This window comes from Oryza brachyantha, chromosome 4 (assembly GCF_000231095.2).
Source record: "Oryza brachyantha chromosome 4, ObraRS2, whole genome shotgun sequence".
In the NCBI taxonomy this organism is placed as follows: domain Eukaryota; kingdom Viridiplantae; phylum Streptophyta; class Magnoliopsida; order Poales; family Poaceae; genus Oryza; species Oryza brachyantha.
Window position 1 is genome coordinate 11,751,536 of NC_023166.2, and position 25,487 is coordinate 11,777,022.

Below are 25,487 nucleotides of genomic sequence, written 5' to 3' on the forward strand. Positions count from 1 at the left end.
AGTATAAAAACAATACAGAGGGAGGGTATTCGTGGGTCAAAATTAGGGTAGTCACAAGTCCATTTGAACTACCCCTAACTACATGCTTGCAATTACTTATTTTTTCTAAATAAATCATCATATACATTCCATATGGTTTTCTTTCCCATTTGCACACACAGTTTTATCATACTCCTGTATTTTTTTTTCTATTTATATAGTTTTTCACTTCCGTAATAACTCATGAGAACTTGAAAAAAGGGAGACGGTAACAATCATGCCACCAAATGTACCGAGAGGCAATAATGATGATTAATTGACTGTGGGGTTATCTAGATTAGGCTAAACTTTTTAGCTACATGTCACATTAAATGTTTGGACACTAATTTGAAGTATTAAACATAGACTAATAAAAAAACTAATTTCGTAAATGTGAGCTAATCTGGGAGACAAATTCTTTGAGCCTAATTAATCCATAATTAGTAAATGTTTATTGTAGCATCATATAGGCTAACCATGGATTAATTAGGCTCATTAGATTTATCTCGTGAATTAGTCCAAGATTATGGATATGTTTTATTAATAGTCTATGTTTACTATTTTATAATAAGTATCCAAACATCCGATATAACAAATAGGATAAAATTTAGCATCTAGAAACAAACCCCCGTGTAACTCATGAATGACAGTGGCAGGGGACAGACACATCATTTGAGAAAAGTTTGAGAAGTGGGCCTGTGAGTTGTGACCATGCCAAATTGGCAACGGCCAACGAGCAGTGGCTTTTGACTTTTCATGCATAACTAAGGCCCCTTTTAGTTTTTAAAAATTTCCACCTAAAAACATCACATCGAATCTTTGGACACCTAAATAGAGTATTAAATATAGATAAATTGAAAAACTAATTGTACAGTTATGTGAGAAATCGTGAGATGAATCTTTTGAGCCTAATTAGTACATGATTAGTCATAAGTACTACAGTAACCCATATGTGCTAATGACGGATTAATTAGGCTCAAAAGATTCGTCTCACGGTTTCCATGCCAGCCGTGAAATTCGTTTTTTCATTCTTGTCCGAAAACCTCTTCCGACATCCGGTCAAACGTCTGAATATAACACACAAAAATTTTTATTTCACCAACCAAACACCTCTAAAATAACTAACCACTCATATATATATATATATATATACACACACACGTCCAATTAATCAGTATGGGTTATTATTACTCAATAAAAACTTGGATATCGATGTTTTAATCTATGTACTGTGTTCGACAGTCTCAATAACTTACCCATATTCCTTATTTTCCACGTACACGTTTCTAAACCACGGTGTATTTTCTATAAAAAAGTTTATAAAAAATTGTCTTAAAATATTATATTAATTTTTAATAATTAATTAATTATATACTTTTTTTTCAGACCCCTAACTTACCCCAAGACCCCTAACTTACCCCAAAATCTTTTTAACCGAACGCCGCCTGCATGTATCTATAAATAAATTGATCACCAAATATAATACATAAAGAATTTATTAAATAGGTTACGGACAACAGCTGTATAGAGTGTCGACCAGACAATTAACAGCAGTAAACATCGCGCGATGACATGTGCTCGCGTCATTCCACTGATCCTCTCTGGCTAGGAGCAGTAGCGATGACATGTGCTTCGCCTCGCCCGACGCCGGCTGTCTCCCCGCCTCAAGCACTATAAATTCGGCCGTCCTATAAATTCGGCCTGGCGCCGAACCGACAATTCAAACGCCCTCTCTCCTCCTCTCCCCTTCCGCCGGCTGATCCCCTTTCGCTCTAGAAATCTCTAGACGCTTCTAGAAGCCTCCCGGTTCTTCACGGCACGACGCCGCGTGCTTCCTCGTCGACTGGGCGAGGCGTGGGGCTTGGATCGGGCTCAGATCGCTTGCTCACGCCCCGTGTTCTCTGGAAGCTTCTGGAATCATCCGCATTCCGCAGGGGAGGCCGGGGTTTCGGAAGCTACTCGCTCCGCCAAATCGGTGACCGGTGAGTGTTCTCAGCTTCTCGCCTCTCCGATCGATTGATCGCGTAGCTCCTCTGCTCAGTCCCAAACCGATCGCATTCGATTGGTTCCATTCCAGTTTTGGATAATCTCGAAGCTTCTCGACGCTTCGGGAATCGGGGTTGCGAAGCTACTGTTGCGAGGTGATACACCAAATCGCCTCCTACGACCTGAGCAGTAAGCGGCTTACTCTAGTTTGTTTGCAATATGGTGCATTTTGTGGGTGCTTCCTCTACTCACGCGAAGGAATTTCTGCAGCTCCGCCGCCTCCGGCGAACCTTAGGGTTTCGACGACAAGATGCAGAAGCTGGGTTTCTCGGGGCTTAGAGGACTCGAGGGGTTCCGATCTCTCGCTGGAACCACCTTGACGGCCGGGAAGGCCCCGAACCCCAAACCGTCGGCTGATATTGGAGGGAGCACGTACGGGAGCTTCGCCAATCTTAAGATCACAGCAGGTTCTGGTTTCATTCCCCCCTATTTTTATTCGTGGAGGCTGGTTAATTTGTGCGTTAACCGATTTCCCTCAAAAATTTTGCTTAATCACAGAAAAAATGGTTAAGGAGCAGGCTTCAGTGAAGACTGATCTAGAAATGACGGTATATTTCTCAGCGTTTACCCGTTTTTATGGAAATTTTACTGAAAGGGATATATAGTTCGGTTTCCTGTGCTCCTGTCACAATTTCTGTTTCGGGATATATCCGGTACCTTTTGTTGGTTGTTATATTGTCTAACCGCAGAAAATTTCCTTTAAAAAAAGCAGAAAACTGTCTTCTGATTGATCAGTGTCAGACTTGCAAAGTTTTTTATGTACTTAGGGCGTTTCAGTTGTATCACATGCAGTAGTTTTCTATGTCCTGTTCTGTCTGTAGATCCTATCATAATCTTGTGGTCTACTGAATTCAGCACTAGGTAAAACAAATTAACTACATTATACGTGGAAGTACCTTGTTATCTTTGCATCACGTAACCCAGTAACCATGTATGCATGTCAACATGCAAGTACAATGTTCTACCAGTGTAGGCAGCTCACAGGCATCAAATTCTTACCATTTTAAGGCTGCACATATTGTAGATAATCTGGATCTCATGATTGTTATACCCTTTTTCTTTCCCCTGACATATACATAGTTGTGTTGAAAATTGGAATAGTTCTACCAAAGAGATGTTGGATGCTATATTGAACCAGTTTTCACTTTTCAGCAACAGTCACATTTTACTTTTCTAGAATTTTGTATTTTCATAAATTTGAACTTTTCCTGCAAAGATTAAGAACCTTTGAATGTTGCCCAGCTGCAAAAACTAGGATGCTTTGATTCTTTGTACTCTGTGGTTTCTGTTAAACACATGGGAGATCAAGCAAATTCCGCCTTCCATTTCATTTTTCTCACATCCTGAACTTTGAACATGAGATTGTACCCTTCCATGCTCAGTGTATGGCCATATTATCATTACTGTAATCTGTAGTCACTTTTCATCATGCAATTTCTCAGCGCTGTCATAGATAATAGGTAAATTGACTCAAGTATAGAACGTATATATCACCATATATCATAGTTTTGTACAGCAAGATATTGTATTGGTTTTTACAGGATTTCTTACTACTGATGCCTATGCTCTATGCAACTTCAGCATAACAAATTGCGAAGAGCAACAGAACAGATAAATCTGTTAGAATCAAAGCTCCAACAAGCCATCAATGAAAATGCGAAGCTTAAGGTGAAACAGACTGAAGATTCAAAGCTCTGGCAGGGATTAGATTCAAAAGTTTCCTCAACAAACACTCTGTGTAATCAACTGACAGAAACTCTGCAGCAGCTAGCCAGTCAGACGGAAAGAGGTAATGTTTCTTGTTCCATTTACTCATGCACGAGTGCTATCTAGATCTAACTGGTGAAACAACGCACTGTCAGCTGAGGAAGATAAAAGGTTATTTGAGGAAATTCTTGGCAAGAATTCCAAAGCTTTAGAAGAATTCAACTGCCTGTTGCACGATTCCTCAAAAAAACTGGAATGTGCAGAACAAAAGATCATTTCAGGTTGGTCCGTCTCTTCACACTGTAGTGCTAGTACCAGTCTTTTAGAATGTCTGACAATGCAGTAACTTGCTAGTAGAGACTGTATATCTGCTAGGGGATCACTATCTGTACACTGCTGTTTATCTCACCTAAACCATGATTATTTTTGCAGTTTTTTGTTTTTATATGATTTGTGAATAATATTGTGCTGGATATTTAGGTAGGAATGCTTCAATGTTTTCATTTGTTCCATTAACTCAGGGAAACAGGAAATGTTGCGGATCAAACAAGAGAAAGAAGAGATGGATCAGAGTTACAAGGAACAGATATATGCAAGTGATACTGCCATAAAGGAAAAAGGTATGAAGCGAAAATGTTATTGGTCATTAAGTAAACAGAAATTAAGTAGGTAGGTATAGTGTATGATACTTCATTGAAAAATGTTCATCTACTACATTTATGTTCATCCGATGCACTATCACAAACCAAAAGCAGTAACCCAACTGTGTCTTTTTTTTTTTTTTGCAGATTCTCTCATCAAACAGTTGGAAGCTTCCGTTGAAGAAAATAAAGCCCGTATGTTGTATCTTGACTCCCGTTTGCAATGCATGGAGCAAGAATTGAAGCTAAAAGAAGATGTTTGCATTTGTCTGAATGAAAACCTAGCAAGCACTGAAAGTGAAAAGAATGATTTGCAGATTAGGAATGAGGGCTACAATCTGGAAGTTAAAAAACTATGCAAGGACAACAAGGAGCTTAATGAATTGCTTAGCGGTTTTATGGCTAAAGTAACTGAGCTAGATAAAGAGCACACATCAATGTCAAGTGATGTTTCTCGGTTGATTTCTTCATTTGAGAGATACGATGGCAAAGTTCAAGAGGAGAAAATACTTATAATACAATCTGCTAAGGACAAATTTGAGCATCTCCAAAGTCAGTACGTACATTTGATATCAGAAAACAATTCTCTCCAAACTGAAATCAAGGAGCTGATGTCCAGAATCATAGAGCTGCAGAAAACTCAAGAGATTGTCATGGTTCAACATGTAGAAGAATGCCAAATAGCTGAAGATAAGATCAGAAGATTGGAGTCTGAAGCAGAAATTTCTGCCTCCAACATTAGTCAGTTAGAAAAGGCAGCTTCTGACCTAGAAGGGAGGGTTCAAAAATTACTGGAAGACTCTAGATCTGCTGAAAGTCATAAGGTTTGTGTCCTAGCAAGTCCAGTGACAAAATGGTTGCTATTTAAGAAAATAATGCCATTAACCTGTAAGATTCATGGGATTTGAATTTTGCAGCAAGAGTTGATTCAGAAGATTCTGAGGCTGGAATCAGATAATCAGGAGCTTCTAGGTCAAGTGCAGTCTGTCTTGGATGAGAAGTCTAATGATAAAGAATCTCTGCAAGGAGAGATAGCTAAGCGTGACCAGCAGGTTGAGGCACTTGAGAATCAGGTCAATCAGCTTCGCAGTATTATTGATGAGAAAGAGCAACTGTATACTTGTGCTGTAGAAAGAGAGAAGAATTTAGAGGAACAGAAGTTACAGGTCTGTTCTTACTAGGTATTTTAGATCTCATAATATAATGATCTGTAGACAACATCTAATCTTTTGTATCTACTGCCAGGTCCAAGCATCACTTGCTGCAACAGAAAGCCAACTTACTGAGGCAAAAAAACGGTATGATACCATGCTTGAAGGTAAAAAGATAGAACTGTCCAAGCATCTGAAAGAATTATCACTAAAAAATGATCAGGTACTATGTTTCTATCAGCTGTTTAGCACTTTTCTATGTGAATCAGGAATGACAGTTAGCAAAATGCATTTTGCAGGCAATCAATGAAATCCGTAGGAAATATGAACTAGAAAAGGTAGAGATCATTAACACTGAAAAAGAAAAGGTAAGTTAACCTCTTTCTTCAAAGTTCTGTATGCTAGATGTTTTGAATTTGATCTTATTCTTTATCTTCTTTCTGGATTTTGAAAATATTTAGGCAGAGAAGCTCATAAAGGAAATGGAAAACAAATGCAATGAAAAGATTTCAGAAAACAAGCAAGACTCTGATATGTATATGATGAATCTGAAGGAGGAGCATGGCGCAATGGTAAGTGGTACTGGTTTGATTTTATTCGTAAAAGTTAAAGATATTTTGAAAGAAGTGAAGTTTATGATTTAGGTATGGTAACAATGCTAATTTTGAAATTAATTTTTAAGAATTATTTAGGTATATTTTGCTTGTCTTATTAGCAATCAATAAAAGAGAGCTAGGCAATGAAAGTGATGAAGAAAAACCTTTAAAAGTAGCTGTAAAATCAAATTCAAAAATTCAAATTAAGCTAGAGCTTTTAAGAAAAAAAAGGCTGAGCCAAGAAGAGCCACATGTGCCAGTTTTCCATCGGAAATGTTAGTTGTAGAGTATCTGAACAAGGTATTGGTGGCATGGATACATAATTTCATTTTAGCTGTTCTACAATGCTTCTCTCTGCTACGGAGGCTTAGACACTTAGTCACCTAAAAGAGTTACTCAAAGTCTGCTATGTGTGCTTTTAATTTCCTTTATCTTGACATTTCAGTCATGATAACCATACCAAAACACCCACTGGTAGCTAAATGTGTTCAAAGTTTTTTTTTTCAAGGTGCTTTAGGATACCACTGTCCTTGCCTTCATCTTTAATTTAATTTGCACTAGGGACAAAATACATCAAAGCACGATTATCATATTTCATTGATGTACGATGTTAATTTAGTGGTTTGTAGACTTTACTGGTGGATTGCACAAAGATTTCATAAGTGAAAACAAAATGTGCTATTTGAGCAGAGAATATTTTTTGATCTTCCATTTGGTTTGTGGCAGCTTGGAGATGGTACTTTTGTTTACATAAAGTAAAAGGGGTGCAATGAGAAGACTCTGTAAAAATGTTCCTTTAAATTTCGAGTAGCATACTGTCACTATTCACTAGTAAATTACCATTTATTGAAGACTGAAACTATTGTCCAAGTACACCTTTGGAGCCAAGACTAGGGAAGCACTGTGCAGCGGAAAAATCTGAAATAAGTGACCATGAAAGTTGTTTCTTGATATTTAGGTTGCAAGAATTCAGCAGGATAATGAGCACAAGGAATCAACTCTTCGAGCTTATCATAAAGAAGAACTCCAGCGCATTCAATCTCATGCCGAGAATGAATTGAGGGAGGTAAGCAACATTCCAGATTTCCAGCAGATGTTTCGAACTTCCAAACGATGGTTGTTCATACTAATTAAATCTGGAATAAAAATGCAGAGGCTGTCATCACTAAGGAAAGATCATGAAATTCAAATAAAATCATTGACTATACAACATGAGGAAGATTGCCAGAAACTTCAGGATGAACTGGAGCTGCAGAAGTCAAAGGTAGTTACTCTGGTGATTTTCTTCTGAACATAGTTACTTGAAAGTATATCTGAACACTTTTCTTTTTGCAGGAGGAGAAACAAAGAGCACTATTACAGTTACAATGGAAAGTAATGGGTGAAAACCAACAAGTTGATCAAGAAGTAAACTCTAAGAAGGTATCGTCTGATTGCCACTCAGTACACTATTATTTAAGCAATTCATATTTATGTTATGTTGTATTGATTGCATAGCATGCTAGGCATTTAATATAAAGATGCAAGTGCATATGTTCTCACTAACTGAAATGATGCTGTTTTTTTCATGTAACGATAATTCAAGAAATTAGGTTCAACTCGGTTTAGCATTCAATTGTAAACAGAACTATTGGCTTGTGGCCTGTTTTTCGAAAATGTACATTAAAACAAGCAGGTATTTTTTTACTACCTTTGACATCGACTAAAACCATTATTGCCTTGTGGATCGTGATTAAATTTTTTTTGATGAAGATTAGGAAATGAGCAATTTGGTTGATTTGATTGAATAAGTTAATGGAAAGTAAATGATGAGATTCATTTTTTATGCTTCTTAACTCTTTGTTTGGTATTGCCAATATATGCTTACGTCAAGTGGTGTATTTAGCAAACGATACCAGGGGTGCCTGAATTAACTAGAAAGAGCTCTAGCCCCACTTTTCATTTATCTTTGGTACAAAATTTTAGGGGGGGGGGGGTTAGTGGGGGTTCGAACCCTCACCGCACCCATGTTAGATCCATCCCTGCTTACATCGTCCATAATTGTCACAGTTTCACAGTAATAGAGTGATTTCAATCCCTGTGTGGCACTAATGAAAACGTTCTATTTTAACTTTCAAGTTGGCTGTTGAAACATTCAAAAAAATTTAACCCTACTGTAACAATCGAGTTTATTCACTTCTCCCTCTGATCATGTATACATGACTGGAGGGAGTACTTAGAAAAGTTGTGCTGGGGTGCCAATTTTCTTTGTATATAACTATCTTTTAACACATCACACTTTGCTTTCCCTTTTTTTAGTATGAACTGAAATATTTTTTTTGTTAAACTTTATGTTGTAGACTTTTTATGCCCCATTTTGCCAATTTTTTTCATTATAATCCTATTATATCGTTTCATGCGTTGCGAAATCTGAATGTGATATTTGTATTTAGGTCCCTTTGTATGTGATTTGGCTGATACATAGGCGCTAGTAGCTACACGTGCAAAGTAGTGAAGTACTATTGATTTTTCATATTCAGGATCTTGAATTTTTTTTGAGAAATATTATGATTTTTATGGAAAATCGCAAAATTGGAGGCCACCTACGAAAATTCGTAAAATTAGAGACCTGTCGAACGGGGGATGGTCGATAGGGGCCTGTCGACAGGCTGCTATTCGACAGCCTGCGTCCATGATGGAACGAAAGACCAAGGAAAGGAAAAAGAATGCACCAGCACCAAACGCTGGTGGCTGTCGAACAATGGTAGCACGACAGGCTACTGCCCTATCGAACAATGGTAGGATGACAAGGACCCTATCGAACTGCCCTTGTTCGACAGGCCCTGTCGACGTCGCATCCGTTCGATCGGGTGCCCAGTCGAACTCTGGCCGTTCAATATGTACCCTATTGACCTACAGCAGTTTGATAGGCTGCTAATTTTGTGATTTCGCTGAGACGGTCTCCAATTTTGCGATTTTCTATAAAAATAATAATATTTCTCAAAAAAAAAAATCCAGGATCTTGATCATAGATCTGTTCAACCTATTCCCAGTATGACGCTTTCTATCAAGAATAAATGAAAGAAAAGCATTTTTTTCTCACCTGTTTGGATTAAAATATCCATATGGCCATACAATCACATTCATGCTAGATTTCACCTAAGTGCTTCTTAAACATATCTTACAAATTGAAGTAATGAGGAAACATGTCTTTAAAAAATGTTACAATAATTTGGTCTTTGTACTCATGGTGAGGCAGAACCAGAAAAGTTGATGTAGTCCCTATCCTGCATTGTTTTCAGTTTTTGTTAATCTTTGAATTGATTCTAATGGTTACCATAATCTGGTCTTGTACTCATGATGGGCAGGACCAGAAAGGCTGATATAGTCCCTATCCTGCATTATTTTCAATTTTTAATTCTTTGCATCGATTCTTCTTTGTTATTTGTTTCATCATTAGTATTGTATGTGACAGTGCTTTCCATAAGACATGCATATTTTCTCTTTTAGGAATACTCTGTTTCATCAATAAAGAGGAGAGATCCATATATCAGAAAAGAACACCAGCTTCAGTTGGTAAGTCATGATGAAACCAAACGGAAGGTAAAATATCTCTCATTAAAGATTGATTTTATCACTGCATGCTTCATTTTCCAAATTCTAAATTCGCGTGTTCTACTACCAGGATGTTAATCTATCTGGCATTATACAGTCACCAATTTCAAATATTCTGAGAAAGGTAGAGAAAGGAACCCAGGATATTCCTAAGCATAGAAAGGTGACTCATTTTGCATTAGGTTCATTCTCATATGTTTACATAGAGTGAATCAAGTTTCAATATTGACTGAACTAATCTGTAAAGTATATGCTTTCATGTGACATTTTTTTGGGCATATTTCTCCTAACTAGGTAACACATCATGAATATGAAGTTGAGACAGCAAATGGAAGAATCACAAAGCGCAGGAAAACTAAGAGCACCGTCATGTTTGGGGTAAAGTTTGTCCTTTTCATTTGATTGGTGATCTAGCATTTCATTCATGTAATCATGTTCATGCTAGCCTTTTCTCCCTTTCAGGAACCCAACACTCAAAAGTCATTGCATAATACTGCTGACACTGATCATACAAAAGTGAGAAAGGTATGGTTGTGTGAGTAAATGTGTTCGTCAACTTATTTTCCCTATTCATGTCTAAAAGTTTTACAGAAAAATAGGTTCAGTGACATTTGTAGTTCTTTTTTTATTTACATGGCTACTTTTATAGAATCGAAATATTCTCTATGTACTATCCCATATTTTCTGAATTAAGATATCTAACATTGGCTGTTGACTTACCACTTTGATGATACATCGTACATTTACTAGAAAATATTCTCTTGCTCTACATGACTGAAAATTTGTTTTGTTTTTTTTTTCTGCTGCTCTAGTGCTCTCTACAAATCTTATCTATACTCTTTAAAATAAAGTAGCAGTGCCAGTAGTAAATCTGCCATCCCACCTACTCCTATTCTAAATTTGTAAATTAGCCCTTGATCTTCGTAGTATTAAAAAGAATCAAATATAAGTGGAAAGCCACATATGAAATCAAATTTAAGGTGAAGATTCCCCATAGCAAAAGATGGGTAGCACATTGCATGGAATTATTATTTTTATTTATTTCAGGAATGTTATAATATATTTTCTTTTATTCGTAGGCATACAGCTAGTCACAGTAAATCCACTTAATTCAATTAAAGGATCATTTCACTCTCTTTTTCTATTAAAAAATAGTGATCGCTCATGTGGCAGAATTCAATCAGTATCTGTCCGAAAACATGCACCCAGAACACAATGCTCTTGCACTATTTTCATTTTCTTTTGCTTCCTTTTACATTTATGCCTCCATACTCTCCACTCCAGGTTGTCTCTGGATCCCATCCCCATCCTGCAAACATTGGTGAATTGTTCTCTGAGGGCTCCTTGAATCCATATGCTGAAGACCCTTACGCATTTGGCTAGAAGGTAATATATTTTCTCTTTTACATATTTTATTTCCGAACCAGTAATATATGCCTGCATGAATAATCATCGAGTGTTCCGATGTACTAAAATGCTACGAATAGTGCTTCAGAGGTAAGTTTACTTCTGGTGAATAGCATACTCGGACCTGAAATTTCAACTCATCTAGTACCTTACTATCCGTTTTTGTACCAAGAAGATGCAGTGGAAGCCTCAGAAGGCTTCCTATTCTGCAACTTTAATATGGTTGCCATCCTTGACAGAGTATTATAAATGTAGTTACCTAGCAGTGTTTGGATAAGTTGTATTACATCTCGTTGAATCCAAGTATTTTTGACATGTTAGGGTCCTGGCTAGTCTGCTTACTTCCAAAAAAAAATGATCACGAACTGATACTAGGGGTACAATGAATTGGTTCTAAAACGTTTATGAACTTACGAATCTATAGATGATGTAGAGCTATATGCCTATATCAGCATATTGAACATCACCTCTATGCAATTGACTGAGTTCAATGTTCCTTCCATTATATAAAAAATATCAGCATACGATATGGTTTCCGGCAATCACTGACGATTATTTTCTGTGGTTAAGAACTTTACAGTTTACACTGCATCTACATATAGTTGATACTACTGGTACCTGATGCTTTCTCAAGTAATCGTGTTTTTCTGTGAAAAAAACTGATTAATTGTCGATTCTTTTATCATATTCATTACCAAAAGTTGTTACAACTTCTGAATTCTAATCATTCCTCCCCTTGCAGCTCACATTTGAGGTGCTGACCTTCAGAAGCATGATTATGGCTCCCGAGTGCAATCCCAAGTCGGATTGAATCAATGATCTTTTATCCTGCTTGATCATGGCATCTGACCATCCTGCTGTTCGAAACGACTACGATCCTGGAGGAAGTGTTGTCTCCTTGAGTGCTAAACATTCAATATTCGAGCATTAAGTATATGCCGCTCCAAGGGCTTACGTAAATCAAAATAATTGCTAAATAATTGACTTTTATCTGCAATTATACTAAATTGAGTCAGAACTTTGACAAACATCTTGATATATGGTAATGCATGGTAGAAATAACATTTCTAAATCAAACTGATAGTTGCTCGGTAGTGGCAGTGACAGCAATAATGCTCAGGAATAAGTAAGCTGTACAGACTAAGGGCATGAGCAAAATCCATTCACGGACAATATTAATTATTTTATTTTCTTGCACATCCAATAAAAAAAATACAACCATGCTTTTTGGGCACTCCGAAAATTAATCAACAATACAAAGAATAGTATGACCTCTCTTCTTTTTCCCCAAAGTATTTCTTGTAAAATTTTGATAAGGTACCAAACCAAATATAAACCCTACGTCTTAACATTGTCAAATTTTGGTTTTGCCAACAAATTGTAAGGTTATTTTGGTAGTAATAAAATGAACATATCCTTAACCTAAAACGTCATGATGCGGACTCTATCCTGAATCGCGCCCCACGGTCCCAACTCATTCGCTTTTAACTATTGAAACGTCTCTTGGGTTTTATATTTAATTTCATACCGCATTGTCTTTACCGAAATTCTTCATTCACAAAAAAGCGATAAGTAAAACTTGTGGTTTAGGCAAATCATAACTTTTTATGGTTCCTCATCAAGTTATCATATCCAACTACATAGTCAAACTAGATATATATGGCATTCCATGAACGTTTGAAACTTTTTGCAGTTTGCTGGTGGCTTTTTATGGTTTAGACAACAAGGTCCCCTCGTACATGAATTTGGGCAGAGGGAATACAAATATGTCAAGAATGTGCTCACTACTGGATTCAAAGGGGCCAGAGGACAATTTGAGTTTCTTTTGCGTCTCGTGGAAAATGCACCTGCGCTAGGGATTCCAACTTTGTCTGTCATCTAGCATGGTTTCTATAATGTGTAGCGATGAGTTCCCGAGATTTGTATATATAATGTTAGTACATACTTATCGACCCTCAAATAACCCAATAGCTCCAATGAATATTTGAACTCAAGACTATTGATGCTATTTAGGTCCTGCATACCGTTTAGCTACTTATCAATGATTAGCTGGTACAAGTTGTTGGACGTAATCTTGTTTTAGTTATATGCATGTATATGTAGTGTGAGCATGTGTGTTAGTCAAGTGCATGTGTGAGTGGGTGAGTTAGTTTGATTAGGAAAAAAAAACATGATTGGCATATGCAAGTGAATGCATGCAAGAAATACCGTGGATCGGCTAGCTTGCAGCCTGCATGGGTTAGTTCGAGGTGCTTTGCATGGAATTATATATATATAGCGGTTTGCATGTGTAGAGAAGTGCTTTAGTGGAATAGTGTTTAAGCCATCCAGTGTTTGGCCAGGTCGTACGGCCAAAACGTGGCCCAGTGTGTGCTGATTTAAGCAGTATAGAACCTTGTGTTTTTTTAAGTGAATAAAACACAAGTGAAGGGTGCGGTGGTGCGCTGGTTTAGTGGCAACAAATTCTCCCGTGTTATACATATTGATCTCATCGATTTTATTTATACTTATAAGCCAAAACCTAAAATTTTAAATTTTAAATTTAAAGTTAATTTTAATTTTTTTTTCAAAGCTTGTTTTTTTAGTATTTGTTTTTAGATCACATAAAACACCTATATAATTTTTTATTTATAAATTATTTTTTATAAATATAGTGTTTTGCTTCTTTTTCTGAGAAAAAGTCAAACAACGAGAGGGTCATGTTGTTCATCTTATTGTTCAGTGAGCTAAGCGCTTGACTGTTGAGTGAGTTGTGAGAGTGTGAGCTGGGGCTAACACAAGCGTCATGCATTTTATCCACTATAGTAAGAGGACTAAAGGGAAGAACTGAAGAAGTCGTCGTAGGCGACTCTGCACTTGCTAGTTGCTATCCACGAGCTGCTCCCGTGGCAGTGGCAGCATTCGCGACCTTGTAGGTGTGTGACAGCGCACACGAGAGAGCAGGAAGCACCATGGCGGCAGGTGTCCTCGACGGCGTCGGCGATGTCTCGGCTGCAGCTTACGGCGGGGAGCTTACGTTGTCCGTGCTTGTCACATGCCTCGTGGCCGCCTCCGGCGGCCTCATCTTCGGCTACGACATCGGCATCTCAGGTCACAGTCACTGTCCGAGCTTGTGCATCCGCATGCTTTGCTTGATTTCTGATCTCTCTCTAATGGTGTTTGTTGCAGGCGGCGTCTCTCAGATGAAGCCGTTCTTGGCGACCTTCTTCCCCAAGGTGCTGAGGAGGATGGCCGACGCGAAGAGGGACCAGTACTGCATCTTCGACAGTCACGCGCTGACGGCGTTCACGTCGTCACTGTACGTCGCCGGGCTCGTGGCGTCGCTGGCCGCCGGGCGCGTCACCAGGTCGCTCGGCCGGCGTGGCGTGATGCTGATGGGTGGGGCGCTGTTCTTCGCCGGTGGCGCCATGACCGGCGGCGCGGTGAACGTCGCCATGCTCATCGTCGGACGGATGCTCCTGGGGTTCGGCGTCGGGTTCACGAACCAGGCCACGCCGCTGTACCTCGCCGAGATGGCGCCGGCGCGGTGGCGCGGGTCGCTCACCGTGGGCTTCCAGTTCTTCCTCTCGCTGGGGATACTCATCGCCAACCTGACCAACTACGGCACCGCGCGCGTCCCGTGGGGGTGGCGGCTCTCCCTCGGCCTCGCCGGCGCGCCGGCCGTCTTCATCGTCGTCGGCGCATTTTTCCTCACCGATACCCCGAGCAGCTTCGTCATGCGCGGGAAGGTGGACCGCGCCCGCGCCGCGCTCCTCCGCGTGCGCGGCGACCGCGCGGACGTGGACGCCGAGCTCAAGGCTGTCGTCCACGCCGTGGAGGCCGCGCGCGGCAGCGAGGACGGCGCGTTCCGGAGGCTGGTCTCCGGGCGCGCGTACCGGCCGCACCTGACGTTCGCGCTCGCGCTGCCGCTGTGCCACCAGCTCAGCGGCATGATGGTCCTGACCTTCTTCTCCCCGCTGGTCTTCCGCGTCGCCGGCTTCGGCAGCAACGCGGCGCTGATGGGCGCGGTCATCCTCGCCGCCGTCAAGTTCGCGTCGCTCATCCTCTCCACGCTGGTCATCGACCGCTACGGCCGGAAGGTGCTCGTCATTGCCGGCGCCGCCATCATGATCGTTTGCCAGGTTGGTAGTACATACGTCGCAAGCATGCAACTCCGTCCAATTCGTTCGCCTCCAGATTGTTAAATCCGCGAGGCTTTTGTCTGCAAGGTGGCGAACGCTTGGATCATGGGAGCACAAGCCAGGAGCGGCGCGGCGGCGATGCCGCGGGCGTACTCGCGGGCGTTGCTGGTGCTCACCTGCTTGCAGGGCGCCGGCTTCGGGATGTCGTGGGCGCCGCTCATCTGGGTGATCCCCGGCGAGATCTTCCCGGTGGAGATCCGGTCGGCGGGCCAGGCGGTGAGCGTGTCGGTCACGCTGGGGCTCACGTTCCTGCAGACGCAGACGTTCCTCGCGCTGCTGTGCCGGCTCAAGTACGCCACCTTCGCCTACTACGCCGGCTGGGTCGCCGCCATGACCGCCTTCGTCGTCGTGTTCATGCCGGAGACCAAGGGCGTCCCGCTCGAGTCCATGGGCGCCGTCTGGGCGGGCCACTGGTACTGGAGGAGGTTCGTCGGCGGCGACAAACCGGCGAGCTGATCCATCTCCGTCGATCTACTTTACTACTTAATTACAATGTGTGTACGTTAAGCTTTCGATCATGCTCCTCTAGGCCATGCTTAACTAGTCAACTAAATATTGTCGCTTTTTGTCAAGTGTGTGTAACGAAATTGCTGTACCAAGTGGACAATTTGCTGAACAAATATTATACTCAGAGCTGTCGTGCTGACTTGCGGGTGAACTACAACTACGACGTCGGAGTCTCGGAGATGAATTTGTCAATACATCGATGCAGAAAGAACGAGGTTTTGATGCTTGATCTAGTCGACTCGGATTAATTAGTATGCTTAATGCGATTTTTATAGCATGTATGATCCTCAAATCCTGGTAACTAGTGGACTAGTGGGTGAAAAGACGCATCTTTGACCCTTGGAGTTGGCGTGAGTTTTGTCTAGTTGACAATTGTGGGTAAATGCTAAGCTCGGAATTCGGAAACTAGTGGATTTTAGAATGGTAAGGGAGAATTTTGATGGTTTGGGGAAGCCTCCAGCTCGTTGGGGGTGGGCTAAGAGCAAGTTCAGACTACAGCCAACTACTGGCTCCAATTTATCTATAGTTAATTTAATAATCAACTCATATAATAGTTACCTACAAAACATCAATACATGGTCCCACATGTCACACACATATTTTGTATTGGAGCCCGTGTATACCTCTCTTCTCTTATCTCTTTAAAATATGCTTATAGCTGGTTTATAGCCTGATATTGTACCTACTCTAAGCAGAGACCGGAAGCCGATCCTACGCAGTCGGTGCACAGTGCCAGTGAATTTAGGATTTAAAAGCGCTATCGATCTAGACGTACGATCCGTGTATGACCGTAAGACGGACGCAGCGAATGATAGCAATTGCGCCTGCGCACACCATAACACCGCGGACGGAAGCCGCTGGCCTTTCGTCCCGGTCGTATATAAAACGTACGTCTGAGTCGTACGCGAAGCATTTTCGTTTAGGATTTACAAAGAACGGATGAGATTAATTGCTATATCTATACTAATATAAAAATGAGAAGTTACAATTTTTTTATGGCCACATCAATAAATATACACAGAATTTATTCGATCCATTTTTTACTGTTAGATCAAGGTATCCAATGACATGAAATGACCTAAAACATCTATCTCTTGCGATCCTAAACAAAGACACGTCCCTAACTATGCGCCGTCCCCGTCCAGCGTAACGCCCAGCGCCGACTTCCCCCATCCACCGCTCCAGCCCCTCCGAACGCCCGGCGCCGATTGCCCCCATCCTCCGACGCTGCTCCCGGCCTCTGCCGACTGTGCCCATCCTCCATTCCTCCGCTGCCGCTCCCGGCCCCCGGCGCACCTGGCCGACGCCCGCCTCACTCCGACCGGTCGCCTCCGCCCCCACCAGCCGTTGCCGCCATCTCCGTCGCCCATGTCGGACGCCACCGAGGGAGCCAGTGCGACGTCGGGGATGAACGAGCAGTAGCAGAAGAAGGAGGCCCGCGACGACGGCTACGACGAGAAGCGGTGCAAGAGGACCGTCGACCACTCGGCCCGTCGCGCCGCCCTCGACCCGGGCGACATCTCCTTCCCGATCAAATCTGCCAAAGCGTACCTCCGCATGAACCAGGTCAGGCGCCCCCCATTGCCTCCCCCAACCCATCCTTGACTTGCTATAACCAAGCTTGCTTCGATTCGTTCCAGTACAAGCAGTGCGCGAGGCGCTGTGACGAGGCGGTGGAGAGGGGGCAGGGAGCTCCGGGCAGAGAGAAGGCTGGTCGTTAGGGCGCTCTTCTGGAAGGGGTCAGCGCTGCTTAAGCTCGGCGGCCACGCTTCGGATTACAAGCCGGCGATCAAGGTGCTGCAGTAGTCGTTGGATGAGCAGTACACCAAGGCTGTGAATGTTAAGCCAGAGAGCTCCAGGAGGAAGAAGGTGGAGGAGCTGGACAAGGAAGCTGCCAAGACCACTGAGACAAAGGTTTTGACTTTCTCTTTTCCCCTCTTGAAGAACAATTGTCATTTGGATTAAAAATTGTGTCTTGGGAGTGGAATTTGTTTAATTCCTTGTTTGGACTGTTTTTTAGAGGTTGTTTGGTGGACGATGGATGGGTCATGGGGAAAGAAGATGGGTTTGGAGTTAATTAGAAAATGTTCAGCTGATGCAAATATATAGATTGCAAAACTATATAAACAATCGGAAGCCAATCTTAATACCATCACGTACCAAACTAAAAAATCTTTGATCCCATCTCAAGTTCTCGGAACCACCACCAACAATCTGATCCATCTGAATCGTGCACAGTAATTGATTGCTCTGTACTGGTCGTCTGCTGCTATTGGTGTTAGTTCAATCGTCATCCACGTTGGATCAGACACTAATATTGCAATACTTGGTATTTCTACTCATGTAGCCATAAAGTTTGTTTTACTCATAGAAAAAACCAAACAACATATTTGTATACTAAAAATAATTTATGAATAAAGCGTTTATATATGTATTCTTAGATATCTAAAAGCCAATACTGAAAAATAAAATACGGTAAAAAAAACTCCAAAGTAACTTCAAATTTAAGGTTAAAATATAAATTTTGGCTTATAAGCGTCACTAGAAGCGAAAATATGGCATAGGAGTTTGGCCTAAAAGGGTGACTTATGATTATTCTTAAAGAGTGCCAGTGAACAAGGTACGAGGGTATGGCTAGGCCCTGTTGTTCTGCTTATTTTTCTGCACACTTTCTTTCCATTTCTAAAAATAGTACAGAGATGATAGGTTATGTTACATTTCTGAAAATCCCTGTTAGAGCAGCACGTTAGATTTGTGCATTGGTACATTGGATGCCAATGAAATTGGAATCTTAATAAAACAATTTAACAATAAATTCGATTTGTGCATTGGTTTATAATGCTAATTGCTGAAAAAATTGGAAAAATGTTAATAAAGTAGAGGATGTCTGTTTACCCATTAAACCAAGGAATGACTATGTTCTCCTTTATGGTCCATATAGGTCTTAGCGATCTTTAATCCAATAATGTGAATTTTTCTTGCTAGCAGAAGATATGCCCAAGCCCAACTTGTTATTGCAACCAAAAAAAAAAGGAATTGAAGATGCTCTATGGGGCATATATTGTTCTGAACTGGAAATGTTTGATCTTTGGTCACTCACTGCTTCAATACCTAGCTATGCAACCTTAACTTCGTCACTTGGATATGTATATTTGCTTGTGAATTGGTGTTTCAATATTTGAAAGCAATGCAAACTACTCTTCAATGTTTTAACATTAGACTGCGATCAATTTAAATGTTTTTACAACTATAAATATTGTCGATTGATAGTAGATGTATTTTGGTTGTAAATGTTGAGAGTATGTAGTTATGCATTTTGTCATTTTTCTCTTTTCGTGTAAGATCATACAGTAGTAGATATAATATCAAAATTTTGATTCATTTAGTTCATCTTGCAAAAAGCATGCACACATTGATATTTTTACTATCACCCCGCCCCCATATTTTCGTTTTTTATGCTTATAAATCAAAGTTTGAATTGTCAATATTAAATTTGGAGTTGATTTTGGAGTTTTTTCATATAGTTTATTTTTTTAGCCTTGCCTTCTAGAGCACTAAGAATATATATATATATATATATATATATATATATATATATATATATATATATATATCATAATTTATTTTTTATTTATAAATATGTCGTTTGGGTTTTTCCTTAAAAAGCGAAAAGATGGCCACCTATGTGTTTGCTACTACTTCATACATTTATGGAGAAGTGGAAAAAGTGTATGAAAAGAATTGATATGTATTTTAGTAAATTTATATTGCCCCAATATGTACAACATTTTTTTAAAAAATTCTGTTACTAAATATCATCACCGTATGGGCACTGAACTAGCTACGGTAAAAGCGGCAGCACAACTATACTCTCGTCTGTTCTATACTCGTACCGAGAGAATCTCACGTGCTATCAAAAATTGCATCCAAAAAGTTTATAAAATCTGAGTTGTGCAACACGATGCCATATATCATAACACAAAAAAATCAACCCAAAATATGACGTGTAGGGAGACGAAAAAAAGAGAGGAAATCTTACGTAAATACTACTTCAGGTGACATGGTTGAATACTAATGGAACACAAATTAATCTTCAGTTTCTCCCTATATAATGCGTTCTGTGGTTGATTCATTTTAGTATTAAATATTCATTGGCAGCGACCCCATTTGGTCTGCCCGGCCCCCCAACCACCACTGAGGTCATACCAACCATCACAAGACAAGAAAACAGTGCCTCTTCTTCTACGCATCTCCACCGAAAAACTAGCCCTACGCCATGGGTCTCAAACCCTTGTCTCGGTCACGGTCACCATCATCGAGCTCACTCCCTTATCGCTGTTCTCAAGTTTGCCCCGAGCCACGGTCGCTTAGACCTTATCCCCTATATATCGTCAGCCCCAAATCACGATCGCCGCCACCGAGTTCATCCCTGCCCATTGTCGAGAGCTTGCCTCTGGTCCCTCATCTCAAAACTCTTGGCTTAGCTTGCCACCGTCTAAGCTGCATGCAACAGAAGAAGAGAAGGGGAGGGATGGACAAGAAAAAGAAAGTAAAAGATGATAGAGGAAGAAGGAACATTAAATTTCTCAAGTAGGCCCCATTTATCACTCGATTTAAAAGGTGATATCACACCGACGTATGTGTGGCATATCATCTCAGCGACAAGTAGAATCCTTGAGGGGTCATATAATTTTGGAACATAATGATACACTTTAACAATGTTTGAAACCTAGATTTATATTTTTGGGCGTATGGAAACCTAGATTATATAGACAAATATGTTTAATAATGACTGACATGCAATTTACATTTTACTAGGTTGTTTTTACTTTCTTAATTTTGTTTTCTTCTGGTTGATCTTTCCCAAATTATTCCTTGGTTTTTGCATGCACGCTTCCCAAACTGTTAAACAACATTTGTTTTATGAAAAATTTCTATATAAAACTTCATCATCTTATCATTTTAGAGTAATTTTTTAACTTTGTAGAAGTTAATTTCTTTGTTTGTACCATTAAACAGCTATTAAAAATCAGATAATCTTTCATATCTTTTATTTTTCATCATGAAAAGAACACACCCTTAGTATTAGTTAGGATCCTTACCCACAGAATCTCCCCCCAACAACGTTTCACATATAAATGTGCCACAAACTGACAATTGCCACTGAAATGAACGCACAATTTTGATAGGAATTGCTCAAGCTATTGTGTGGTTTGGCATCAACTGAAGCACCAAACCATGGGCATTCCCAAATTTGGGAGCAAAACAAATAATGCAATTACATTAGCATTCAAAAAATATATTAGATTTAGTTTGAGAACAACAACCCCTTATCCAAAAATGGCTTGATGAGTTTGATCATAGTAAGACTAAAGACAAGAGAGAATATCGTTTTTCCGTTTGGTATTATTTAAAGCATTTGTTGGAGGTTGGAAGGGAAACAGTTTTTACCCGTGTGTTTGCATGTCATCTAAATAATCATCAAAAAATATAAAAAAATTGACAAGATAGATTAATATGATTTATATCACTCCACAAACATGCAAGTTTAAATTCAACTTCTGCAAGTTGTAGCAAAAAAAAAAAACAAAACTGAAACTAAGTATACGCATATTCATAATTATTTTTGTTATTTTTGCTGCAACTTGTAGAAGTTGAATTTAAACTTGTATGTTGGTGGAGTGATATAATTTATATTAAGCTACCTTATTAAATTTTTTTATAATTTTTAATGACTATTTAGATGGCATGCAAGTAACAGGTCTACCTACACCCGTGTGCTAAAAATTGCTTCGGAGATTGGAATGGTTGGTACAGAAACAAACAAGTCACTTTAGGTGGTGTTGTTAGCTTATACAATAAAACAATGGAAAAATTGGTACCTTGTTACAAATAGCTATCTGTCCAAATCACAAATTCTTTTAGTGGGATTAATTAGGAGGCGAAACCCCATGTATATCATTCATGTACACATTTGAAACGCAGCCCATCTGACCACCCACACAATCTCGATTTGACACAGCAACACTTTCAACACTGCCAAGTTAAGATGTACACATTTGAAACGCAGCCCATCTGACCAAAAATTATACGAAGGAAGAAAGAGAGAGGAGAGGAGAGGAGAGAGACTGAGAGAGATGGCCGGAGGTGTCATCGTTGCCAGCGACGGCCCTGCCGCCACGGACCACGGCGGACGGCTGACGTTCTCGGTGATCATCACCTCCCTCGTGGCGGCCTCCGGCGGCCTCATCTTCGGCTACGACGTCGGCATCTCAGGTGCATATCTATGGAATCAACCATTTTTTTTTTAACTAAGCTTGTCCGTCGAACTGAAAGCTAAGGTAATCAATCGCACGAAGAGCGAGCCAACTGACCTGCTGCCTGCATCGATCAAAAGGCGGCGTCTCGTCGATGGAGCCATTCCTGCGGCGGTTCTTCCCGGGCGTGCTCAGGAGGATGGCGGAGGCGAGGCCCGGGAACGAGTACTGCGTCTACGACAGCCAGGCGCTGACGGCGTTCACGTCGTCGCTGTACGTCGCCGGGCTGGTGGCGTCGCTCGTGGCCAGCCGCGTCACCAGGGCGGTGGGGCGGCAGGCCGTCATGGTCATGGGCGGCGCGCTCTTCTTCGCCGGCGGCGCCGTGACCGGCGCCGCCGTGAACATCGCCATGCTCATCGTCGGCCGCATGCTGCTCGGCTTTGGCGTCGGCTTCACCAACCAGGTCAGTGTCAGTGTCACGCTCTCTTCCATCATCCTCCACTCCGATGCAGTAGTGCTTCTGACCATCGAGCATTGAGCAACACTCTCTAAGCCTGCGTCAGCGTATGGTGTCCAAAGTCTTGGGCTGATAGACACCAGAGACAGAAGCTTCATCAGTACTAATGCTCATTGGTGAACTTATCGGATATTTGCTTTCAGACAGCTATGTTACCGTTTTTTTTTATATATCAGGATATGGTTCCAAAAGCCACTGCCTTGAGCCATGGTTTCTTTTTTTTTTTTGCCTAAATATAAGGGCAGGTGGATCTCCGCGTATACAGAAAAATGAGGACTAGCAGACTGCAAGCCAATCCGTTCTTACGTGTTCTTAGTGGCGTTTAGATTAAGAAAATTTTTAGAAAAAATGTTACGTCAAATGTTTGATTGGATGTCGGAAGGGGTTTTCGGACACGAATGAAAAAACGAATTTCACGGCTAGCCTGGAAACCACGAGACGAATTTTTTGAGTCTAATTAATCCATCATTAGCACATGCTGGTTACTGTAGCACTTATGACTAATCATGGGCTAATTAGGCTCAAAAGATTCCTCTCAAGATTTCTTTTATAACTGTGCAATTAATTTTTTGATTCATCTATATTTAATGCTTTATTTATATGTCCAAAAATTCGATATGATATTTTTGGAGAAAAATTTTGGAAACTAAACGATGCCTTGGTGCTACGTTTCTGATATTATCTATTCGTCGTCAAATCAATGTGATCTCCAAGACACCAAAGAGCACTAGTACTCCTATCTGTCAGTCCACTCGTTAATTGCAGTAAACTACCCACATGTAGTACTTAGGCCGATGGCCACATGGCCGATTTGGTGCAACTAATCCACCGGTGGCGGCGGCCTGGCGCGCGACGAGGCCGCGTCTTGGCGACTTGGCCTCGTGCGCGTCACGATCCACTACCACCGTCGCGCGCGGCGCGTGCATCACACGAGCGATAGCGCGGTGCGCACGACGAATTTTGGGGATCATCTCGTGTGTTTTTTTTTTTTTTGACAAAATGGCAGGCCGCTCCGCTGTTCCTCGCCGAGATGGCCCCGCCGCGGTGGCGCGGCTCGCTCACCGCAGGGTTCCAGTTCTTCCTCGCCGTCGGCGTCGTCATCGCCACCGTCACCAACTACTTCGCGTCGCGCGTCCCCTGGGGCTGGCGCCTCTCCCTCGGCCTCGCGGGCGCCCCGGCCGTCGTCATCTTCCTGGGCGCGCTCTGCCTCACGGACACGCCCAGCAGCCTCGTCATGCGCGGCGACACGGCCCGCGCCCGCGCCGCGCTCCTCCGGGTGCGCGGGCGGGCCGCCGACGTCGAGGCCGAGCTCAAGGGCATCGTTCGTTCCGTGGAGATCGCGCGGCAGGGCGAGGACGGGGCGTTCCGACGGATGGCGGTGAGGCGGGAGTACCGCCCTTACCTGGTGTTCGCCGTGGCCATCCCCATGTTCTTCCAGCTCACCGGCGTCATCGTGATCTCCTTCTTCTCCCCGCTGGTGTTCCGCACCATCGGGTTCGGCAGCAACGCCGCGCTGATGGGCAACGTCATCCTCGGCGCCGTCAACCTGGGCTGCCTCATGCTCTCCACCCTCGTCATCGACCGGTTCGGCCGCAAGGTGCTCTTCATGATCGGCGGCGTCGTCATGATCATCGCCCAGGTAAAGCTCACACGTCCACGTCCACTCCACCATGCATGCAGCCGCCCGTTCCGGCCGGTTTGAGTCTCACACGCAAGGTTTCTTGAAGGTTGGGGTGGCATGGATCATGGGGGCGCAAGTGGGGAAGAACGGGTCGGCGGCGATGGCGAGGCCGTACGCGGTGGCGGTGGTGGTGTTCACGTGCCTGCACACGGCCGGGTTCGGGTGGTCGTGGGGGCCGCTGGGGTGGGTGGTGCCGGGGGAGATATTCCCGGTGGACATCCGGTCGGCGGGGCAGGCGATGAACGTGTCCATCGGCCTCGGCCTCACCTTCGTCCAGACGCAGTCGTTCCTCGCCATGCTCTGCCGCTTCAGGTTCGCCACCTTCGCCTACTACGCCGCGTGGGTCGCCGTCATGACCGTCTTCGTCGCCGTCTTCCTGCCGGAGACCAAGGGCGTGCCGCTCGAGTCCATGCCCACCGTCTGGGCGCGCCACTGGTACTGGAAGCGGTTCGCGCCGGAGCAAGCGAAGAGCCCCGACGCACCGACGACGACGACGACGACTACTGCTGGCTAAGCTGACTTCCGGAGATCCATGTGTTCACAAATGTGTAAACGCTTGCGATGGTCTGTCAATTGTTGTACATCTCCTGAAAATAAACTAAGATGAATAAACCCTAAAATTAACTTCAAATTTAAGGTGAAAAATTCAAATTTTGATTTATAACTTATAAGTATAAACAAAAACGAAAAAAAAAGAGTGTACTTATCAACTCGTTTCAATCAAAATACATGGATTTCAATAGCAATCAGAATTCAGGCGGGTTTTTTAGAGCATTTGTGAGTGAGTTCGAATATTGGCGGCTCCGATCCTGGATGACTCGTCTTTTCAAATCTGAAGCCGAAGATCACCATTTGTACAGTACGCGAGAGGGAAGGCGACGGACCGGCGCAAGGGATGGGGGAGTTGAGGCCGATTGCAATTTGTGTGGGCCGTAGTGTGTTATTGGGCCGAAAATTTCGTACGCGGGCCGTAGCCCAACAAGTTCTTCTATGTACTTCTGTTCCCACTGAACTATATCGCATTCCTCTCACACACATGAACTCAGAATTTTTTGAATTTTAAATTTTATTTATTACATAATTTACAAATTTAATTTTGTATGTCAAAAAATCATAAAACTAACTTCCTGCCGTCCTCTAGGAGGGCGAAAAGGTAAAGTGGCAAACGACCACTCGGTCGCGAG

The 25,487-nt window shown here is 42.1% G+C and overlaps 3 protein-coding genes across 4 annotated transcripts; all 3 read left to right on the forward strand.

Annotated features, from left to right (window-relative positions):
- Positions 1-1,950: 1,950 nt before the first annotated feature.
- Positions 1,951-12,368, forward strand: LOC102704696 (synaptonemal complex protein ZEP1). Its single transcript, XM_006652288.2, has 21 exons — positions 1,951-2,000; positions 2,096-2,193; positions 2,275-2,471; positions 2,563-2,612; positions 3,646-3,853; positions 3,927-4,052; positions 4,293-4,391; positions 4,560-5,236; positions 5,330-5,578; positions 5,658-5,786; positions 5,863-5,931; positions 6,025-6,135; positions 7,118-7,225; positions 7,313-7,423; positions 7,495-7,581; positions 9,649-9,741; positions 9,824-9,916; positions 10,048-10,131; positions 10,216-10,278; positions 11,038-11,139; positions 11,903-12,368. Exons 3-20 carry the CDS (start codon positions 2,315-2,317, stop codon positions 11,134-11,136), a joined length of 2,613 nt encoding a protein of 870 aa, XP_006652351.1. The 5' UTR covers positions 1,951-2,000; positions 2,096-2,193; positions 2,275-2,314; the 3' UTR covers positions 11,137-11,139; positions 11,903-12,368.
- Positions 12,369-14,111: 1,743 nt separating this feature from the next.
- Positions 14,112-15,994, forward strand: LOC102704972 (sugar transport protein MST1-like). Its single transcript, XM_040523657.1, has 3 exons — positions 14,112-14,250; positions 14,329-15,281; positions 15,369-15,994. Exons 1-3 carry the CDS (start codon positions 14,112-14,114, stop codon positions 15,795-15,797), a joined length of 1,521 nt encoding a protein of 506 aa, XP_040379591.1. The 3' UTR covers positions 15,798-15,994.
- A 1,007-nt stretch (positions 15,995-17,001) lies between these two features.
- LOC102705245 (sugar transport protein MST1) lies at positions 17,002-25,280 on the forward strand. Of its 2 annotated transcripts, XM_040523514.1 has the most exons (6): positions 17,002-17,414; positions 17,489-17,762; positions 21,919-22,124; positions 22,246-22,568; positions 23,629-24,261; positions 24,350-25,280. In XM_040523514.1, the coding sequence occupies exons 2-6, from the start codon at positions 17,686-17,688 to the stop codon at positions 24,815-24,817; spliced, it is 1,707 nt and encodes a 568-aa protein (XP_040379448.1). In that variant the 5' UTR covers positions 17,002-17,414; positions 17,489-17,685; the 3' UTR covers positions 24,818-25,280. The 2 variants fall into 2 exon arrangements, with proteins under 2 accessions (XP_040379448.1, XP_006652352.2); XM_006652289.3 differs by lacking the exons at positions 17,002-17,414; positions 17,489-17,762 and having other exon boundaries at positions 21,825-22,124.
- The last annotated feature ends 207 nt before the right edge of the window (positions 25,281-25,487 follow it).